Genomic DNA, 8548 nt, shown 5'->3' on the forward strand with positions numbered 1-8548 from the left:
CCAGCAGCTAGAGCTCCAATTCGACCCTTAACCTGGGAATCTCCATATGCCTTGAGTGTGGCCCTAAAAAGACAAAAAAAAAAATTGTGGTCTATACATGTTATGGAATACTGTTCAGCCTTTGATATGCTCAAATGATGTCCAAAAATTACAGATAGCTCTGAGTGAATGGCTATTTTAAGGAATGGCTACAACTTAGATGAGTCTTAAAGACATTATGCCAAGTGACACAAGCCAGTAACAGAAAACCAAATCCTATATGATTGCACTAATAAGAGGTAATATATAGTCAAAGTATGGGGACAACTTAGAATAGTGGTTGCCAGGGGCTGGAGGAGGAGGGAACAGGGAATTATTGTTTAATTGGGATGGAGTTTCAGTTTGGAAAGATGAAAAGCTTCAAGATGGATGGTGGTGGTGGCCCATTAATGTGAGTGCTTCATGCTACTGAACTGAACACTTAGAAACAATTTAAATGCTATGTTTTATGTTATTGCAACTTAGGGGAAAAAACACTCTCACCAGAATAAGACTGTGGTCCAAAACACTTCAGTTTTTCACGCAATCCCCTCTAATGAAAGAAAAGTTGCCAGTGCTTCTGAAGAAAAGAAGCAAGCCACCCCAGTGGATGGGAACGAGGACCTTGGAGGAGACACTAACTCGAAGGTGTCTAGACTTGCAAGGACATAGAGTGCCTGGGAAATTTCAAAGCTGTGGCCCTTTCATGCTGATGGGGTGACAATGAACTCTGCACAGAGCATCTCCATCTGGGCAGCCACCAAAGAGGCCTAACTGCCAGCATCACCTTCCAAGGACAAAGGCTAATGACAAATTCTATTTGTAGCAAACACAGCTACCCTTCTCAGTAGATAGGAACCAGGTTTTGCATCCAATTACACAGCTAGGGTTCCTCCCATGGTGGAAGAAAATGCCACCAGTCCCATCTGCTACTTCACCAATGATACACCACCACCATGGTGTCTCCAGAGCCGACTGAGAAGGTGGAGGAAAAGGATATCATAGTTGATCAGAGCCCAAGTGGACACACGCCACCCCCCACTACAGTCTGACCAAGAGATGACAATGTTCAAAACAAAGAAAAGTGAAAAGTAATGTATCCAAAAATCTCACTACTTCTTAGTGCTTCCCAGTGCTTTTCCTTCTTGAGTTCCAAGACTTGAACTTACAGGGCTGAGGTGGTTAAACACTTGTGGGAGAGATCAAGGGAGAACAGAGAATTTGAGTGCTGAGCTCTCATACCCAAAACAAGTCGAGTTGGAATGATTTGAGAATGGGTCTGCTCAAAACAGTGGCAGAGATTCAGTGACAACCCCAAATCCTTTCTGCGCTTGGGAGTCCAGACAACACAGAGAATTCTGTTTCCCAGTCAGGGCCACAGACTACACAGAATAAACACAGAACGTTAAAATCCAGAAATAATTGAGGAAAAAAAATTTTTAGGAAATCAACCTTTCTCTGAAGCCCAAAGATTGATCTAGAGGAGGAGCTGCTGTCTTGACAGAATATGTCTCCAAACGCCACTTCCTGCAGAGACCTTCTCACCACATTAGAGACTTGAGGAGCAAGAATCAGTTTTCTTTTTCTTCTCTCAAAATTCAGTCACTGTACATACAACATAGCTGGGGCACTTCAGTCCTTTATTCATTTGACTACTGAGCAGATATTTAAGACACACAGAACAATCAAGCAATGGGTTATCAAAGAGGAAAAAAAGAGATACAAACTTGGGGTAGTCATATAACCTGTTATAACCTGGTGGTCTTAGTAAGCCCTCAAGTTTTCAGCTCCTGTGGCCTTAATGGCAATTCCCAGACTGCAGACAAACATTTGGGACAACAGTATTACTGCTGCAGACTTTCCAAATTCGTCAGGGCAGAGAGGCTCCTTCTATCTAATCATGAGCCCTCCATGCCCTGGGCTCCCAGGTGTGCCCACTATCAAGTCTCTAGGGCCCTCACCAGGCATGTCCCCTCTGCTGGGCTCTGTTCACATATTTGGAACAGAGGAGTCTAGGTTCTCATCATTACCTCCTAAACCTGGTGCCCAGCTCCAGCAGCTGTGCTGCTCCTCCAGCCCCCACCACCCTGGGGCTGATCTCCAAAGCCAGAGTCTAGGGCTTTGTTGGGCAGGTGGGAGGGGTTCTGAAATAGAGATGGCAATGCAGATTACCACCTCTGTCCTCATGGGAAGGACAAAGAGCCTATCAGGAAAAGAAGGCCTGCATTCACATCTTCTCATCTGAGACCGCCATATTCTGACATACTTGGACCCAGACAACCAAATTCCAAGGTGCCCAGAGAAGACTTGTTGGTGTGACAATGAGCAGCAATGGATACATCGGTCCCTCACAGACTCAGACCTGCTCATGGGGCCCCATTGTCTACCTAAAGCTTTCACTTTCAGTGTCCTCACCAAGGACACAGAGAGGAAGGCAAGAAGCCCAAGTTCCGAACTGAGAGCTCAGTCTCCCATCTACCATCCAAGCTGTGGCTAAACTCAGACTCCCTTTTCTGTTCTTTTAGTTATTATGGAAAACGAGATGTTAATTTTACTAGACCCTCATGGGGAGAAACAAGGTTAGGATGTGGTTTCCCAGTAAACTACTTCCCATCAGAGAAAATACCCTGGGTTTGCTTGAAGACCAAAAATAATAATGGCAATTATCATTTAGGCATCTCTTTCTAGGATTCTTGGATGGCAAGTCTATACTGGGGGTAGGGGTGGAAACCGTGTCCTAATAATCTGATCCAGGCCAAGCAGAGATGGTCAACCCACTTTAAGCTTTCAATGTCAACAAAATTTCTTTAAAAAAAAATTTCTTCAATCTCTATGGATCCATTGGAGATGGAGAGCTAAGAGACAAGCTTTCAAAACAGGCTTGACCAGGTACATCACAGCCCTAAACAATGTGAAAATAACCATACGAAAATACAATCTCTCAACCAACACTAACTTCAACTCAGTTGGACTTAAGTCTGAATTCTGTTGATTCTCAAATAATTCAACTTTAGATGTTAAGGTGTAATAGGCAGTATCACTAAGCAGTTGTTCAAGTACTACAAAGCGACTGGTATTTGGGGGAGTGGCTAGGTTATACATTCTTTCACAATGTTATTTTAACTTAAATTTCACAATATCACAGAGTGAAATACACTTGTACAAATTTAAATCATTCATATAGGGATGGAAAACTGTCCACAATCGCCGTCTGTTATTTAGAAACAAGAGTGCTAAAATATAGTTTTTGCTTTCTCATGAGAAATTTGACACCAACATGTTACATATTGGCTTGGGTAACAAACTGTAGGAGTTCATAAGAGCTACATTTTTTAACCTTTGGTTTTCTTTATCTGCTTTTTTCCCCCCACTATATGCTTTCAAGGAGTATAATAATCCATGAATCCCTACCACTGTTTCTGATTATATACTTTGTCTTATTATCATTCATTTATATAAGGCTAATCAAAATAGCCATTCACTCAGGGCTATCTGTAATTTTTTGACATTATTTGAGCATATCAAGGATAACAATGCTTAGGGTTTTTTGGTTTAAGTACTAAGGGCAGATGAGAGTTGAAAGATCTTTGGATATCCAGCCAGTTCAGCACTTGTCACTGAAATTTAAAAATAGGTTTTAAAAGTTAACATTTATAATTAAGAAAAAAATAACAGGAAGAAAATGGGCATCGAAGCAAAGGAGATTTCCTGAACAATTAATAGATTGCATTTGACAAGGGCAATAACCCGCCCAATCACATCTTTTGCTCTCATTTGCTATAAATACACAGGCCAGCGGAAGCACAGCCCACTGTTTTGACCCTCATTGCTACTGAAGCTTCCCAGTCCCACCCAAAACATTAAGACATATGGTAAAACTTTCCCTAGATCCGGAGGATTTATAGATCTCCCATAGCTGATGAGAATGATCCCCTAGTGCTTATAATAGATTCTGATTCAGGTATTTCAATTCACCTTTTAAAACACTTTTATTCCAAGGAGTTGTTTTCCCAAATGAACTGCCTTGGTTTCATTTTCTTAACATAAATATATACAAATACATGCGGTTTCTCTACTCAACAGAAAGAAACGTTTTAAATACTGTCTAGATTTTTTTTTTTTAATGAGAGTTGCAACGTTTATTTCAGGTTCTCTCTTGTTTTTTGTTTTTTGTTTCTTTTTTGCCACACAGGCAGTATGTGGGAATTCCTGGGCCAGGGATTGAACCTACACTGCACAACAGCAACCAGAGCCACAGCAGTGAGAACGCAGGAGCCTCAACCTGCTAGGCCATCAGAGAACTCCCACTGCCTAGATTTTTGACAGGAAGATTTACATAGTTTAAAGAACAGTCATAAACACTTGGGAAATTAAATTTACATGTGCATTTATGAAACACAAGCAGTCAAGCTGTATCTGTTTCTATTGCTACCTCCTTAATACAGCTTTTATTAAGAATAATTTTCTTCAATGTTGGCTGGCAAACCCCTGCAGCATTTTTGTCCTTTTGGTAACACCGTAAGGTCAACACTCTATTAATTAGTTACTGAGGACATTAGAGAAAGAAAGCACCATTTATCCTAAATAATTGATAAACATGTTTGCACTGTCAATACGTGCCAATATTATGATATACTGAATATTTAGATTGGCTTGGCTTGTACACAATGTAAAAATCTTGCATGCCCCAATTATAGGTGTTATTCAACATCACTATTTTTACTCCTTTTTGGAAATCAGTTTCAGCTTAGTATAACCACAATGCTTTGAAAACTAAAAGCAAGCATATTATTGTATTATTCAATGATTTGTTTGAATAGAAATTTGATTCACCAGGAAATTATTTTGTATTCCAATACATATAAGACCTAGAAATATGTCAGCGAGACAAGAGAGAAAGCAAAAGCTGGGAAGAATTTAAATAACTGTAAAAGTGTAATTCACACAAATCTGAAATATAAAGCAAAGGAGCTATGAGATTCTGTGTTGTTTTCTAAAACACACTTAAACACGTTGTTTCAAAAAGTCCTCATTCAGAGAAGAGCTTTTTTTATCTACACACACTATGCAGGAGTTTCTAAGATGGGGGTTGCAAAATGAGAAGAAAAAATCATTCAGGGAAGACTTCCATTAGCTCAACCCTAAGGCTAACCTGTTGTATGTGTAGTTTCTACACTAGTAAGCAACTTGTAGGAAACACCGGCAGCTGAGCTCAAGAGAACTGGAAAGGCTCCCCCATCCTGGGTATGGTATCACAAAATGACTTTGCTGTATTCCCTCTCCAGCCTAGCATCTTGGCTCAGGCAGGAACACAGCTATCATGCCCCCAGGGCAGCTTCATGCTGTTAGGCAAGCACCCTCTGCTCCATCACTGCCTGAAATCTGACCAGAAGCACACTGAAGCAGCTCAGCCAGGACCAATCAACCTCTATTCTCTCTGTATGTATTTTCTCCAATTTGTATTCCTTTGCCTGTTAGGTTCTGAATGGCACTGTTAACTGTGCCACACAACTATACGAATGTACAAGTTTACACACACACACAATTTCACACGCAATATCCAAGTACAGATTTACTGAGTTTACATTGTATAAAATAGATTATTTACTTATATTCTACAATATTATAGCAACTATGTTCATAAAAACCCAAAAGAAACTTCCAGCACAATTTCATTTAGTCCTTAGCTAAACCTTTAAGGTTTCACCCAGTATCATACTTGAAAGAACATTTAAAGCACACACACACACAAAAAAAAAAAAATCACCAAACACACAATAATTACACAAACCTGAAACAGTAACTTGATGATTCCTTAATCTACCCAATTACATGCAGGAGATTTCCAGTTCATTAAGAAAACCTGCTTTGCTTAGCGCTCCACAACTTAACGACAATGTTGTATTTCCTTTGACTGGCAAACAGAAGAGCAAAACTACCTTCAGCGAAGCTTTTTCAGCCTAGAAGCATGAAAACAGAATAGTATTCCTCCACAAATTTTCCATTTCCAAACATCCTTTGGACCTTTATAAGAACTTTACCTCTGAAAACTGCCATCTTTCTAGTTAACAGGCATAACACCACTGCTCACCTAGCAACACACCCCACAATCCTAGGCATCACTGCTAACTATGATCCCCTCTACGCTAACTTTCACTATGTGTAGTAAATGATTCACAACGCCTGTGGTTTGGGGTCAAAGCAAAATCCTTCCTCAACTGCATAGACTAAAACATGTGAAAACTGGATGCTGGCGTGGCTCAAAAGGGTTGTTTCAGCTTCTCTGACCAAATAACATAAGATGCAAGACAATGGTGTGGAGCTATTGTCTTTCCTAATAAGACAGCTCCCAGCAGAGAGTTTCCCGTGTTCTCAGTGACATCTATCAGCCAGACCCAGGGAATCCCAACGCCACTCAGTTTCTTCAGCACCACTGTTTGAGAACAGCTTCTGGCCACAGACTGGTGCAATCCTAACAAGTCTGTGGCACACAAAGTGCCTTGTTAAGAATAAGGAAAGGGAGGATGAGCAGAGCTCTTTCCTGACATTAAAACCCAATCTCTAGCCATTAATTAACCACAGGACAGAGGCACCACAAAACGCCAATCAGAAATTGCACACTTGGCCATCACCTGTAACAAATTTTAAAGAACTGACACTTTGCATCACAGCCAGACTGAGCATGGTGTGATGCTGAGTTTTGCAAAAATTCAATTAACCCATCTATTAGACAGATATATAAAGACCAAGGGAAAATCTATTATGCATGTTAGATTTTGTGATGTGTAATCATGTTAATTTACGGTTTGAGAAGAAACCCTGCCATGTTTTAGTGATTATATGAACATTAGGAAGTTACAAATATTTAAAACCTAGAAATTACTTTAAGAATGTAATTTCTCAGACCCGATAATACTGATAAAGGCCCCGGGAAGAATATTTACAGTGGTAAAATTGGAAAAGGTGGGGGAAGTTTGTATTGTTGAACTCTTCCGAAATTCTCCTTAAGGGCCTACATGTGAAGTTCCGTAATGACATTCATCTGTTCTGATTCACTGACGGGCCAAAACACTCTCCGAGCCAAAATATGGTGAAAACAACAATTCTGGAGATGATTTCAACCAAAAAGAAAACACCCTGCTTTATAGTTCGCACATACCATATTCACAAGGTACAGACTGCTGGCCCGAGTTGGACAAAAACTCTACCACGCTGCAAAGGGAATCTCACTCAGTGCTCCGTCCTTTCCCCCTCGGAAAGACACAGGCACAAATCCCTGACCAAGTCCACACTCCGGACTCCTAAGTGATGGGAAGAGGTTCCAAACCTTCCTGTTTCAAAGGAAAAGCCCCACATGGCTGCCCGCCCTTCTCAACAACTCAGAACCACAGCCAAGTTCAAGAAGGCACTAACAAGAAAGCAGCCGGCCCATTTCCATTTGACATGGTGAACGAAACCCCAAGGGATTAAAAAGTTTGAGGCGGCCCCAAGCCAGAACCAAACTTGGGCTTTCACCAATAGCAAAGCCTCGAAAACGGGAAACCGGAGAAGGCACTGCCCGCGGAATCCAATCCGCGAACCCTCCTCCTCTGAGCGGCGCCCAGAGGCTCCCACCGCGCAACTCCCCCTGCTCCGACCGCGTCCACCGGTCAGCCGCGGAACCCCAGCGCCCGGCGCGCCCCGGGAATGCGCCCTCCCCGCCCGGCCCGAGCGCGCCCCGCAGGGCCAGGAACTTACCGCACCGCTTGCACAGCACCCGGCTGACCTCCTTCTTGAGGTTCCGGCCCGTCTCTAGAGGGGGAAAGGATGCTCGGAAGGCAGCCGGTGCGCGGCCGCTGCTGTTGGCGTCGGGCTCCATGAAAAAGATGTACCTGCTGTCCTCCTTGAGTCGCCCGCAGGAGGGGAACGCGGGGTGACCCCAGGCGCCCAGGCGCACGGTGAGCAGCGAGTCTTTCTTCAGGCCCCCGGCTTTCACCGCCCACACCTGGTGCACCTTCACCAGATAGGGCGCCTCGTCTCCGGGCTCGGCGGCACTGGGCGCCGGGGCCGGGGGCCAGGAGGGCACAGTCCGGTTGTTCGCGGGCAGCGCTCCCGGGCCCGCGGCGGGCGGCTGGCGCTCGCCGCCCCACGCCCCTGCCTCGCCCGCCGCCGCCGCCGCCTTCCTGTCGAGTGCCCCCTGCTGCCGCCGCGCCGGGTGCACCTTTCCCTCGATCACCACCGCGGCGCGCTGAGCCAGCTCCTGCACCGAGCCCACGCTGGGCGGGGACGCGTAGCACACTGAAGCCCCCGCGGGAGCCGCCTCGTTGCCGGCGGCCGCCCCCGGCGCCAGGGCCGTGGTCCACAGCAGCAGCAACAGTATCGGCGGCGGAGGCGAGCGGGCTGCGGGGTCGGAGCGCGAGGCCCGGGGGCCCGTCCTCCCCGCGCGGCGCGGGGCGCGTCGCCATCTCATGGTGCGAGGTGCGTGCGGGCTCCCAGCTGTCGGTTCGGACTCTGCCTAGGTCTCTCGCGCTGTCTCCCTTTTCCTCTCTCC

The 8548-nt window shown here is 44.7% G+C and overlaps 1 protein-coding gene across 13 annotated transcripts in view; it reads right to left on the bottom strand.

The window, feature by feature from the left end:
* The window catches only part of NRG1 (neuregulin 1), a 1062032-nt gene extending 1053484 nt beyond the window's left edge, over positions 1 to 8548 (bottom strand). For all 13 annotated transcript variants that reach the window (XR_014829932.1, XR_014829929.1, XR_014829930.1 and 10 more), the window contains exon 1: positions 7756 to 8548. Coding sequence is in view for 9 of the 13 variants with exons in the window: in XM_085000102.1 (XP_084856228.1) it covers positions 7756 to 8467 (712 nt within the window). In the remaining 4 variants the exon portion in view is untranslated. The remainder of the gene's footprint in view (positions 1 to 7755) is intronic.

This window comes from Sus scrofa, chromosome 15 (genome assembly GCF_054392235.1).
Source record: "Sus scrofa isolate SSC_HxYL_T2T_F1_AM1 chromosome 15, Sscrofa_HxYL_maternal_Yorkshire_Landrace_v2.0, whole genome shotgun sequence".
In the NCBI taxonomy this organism is placed as follows: Eukaryota; Metazoa; Chordata; class Mammalia; order Artiodactyla; family Suidae; genus Sus; species Sus scrofa.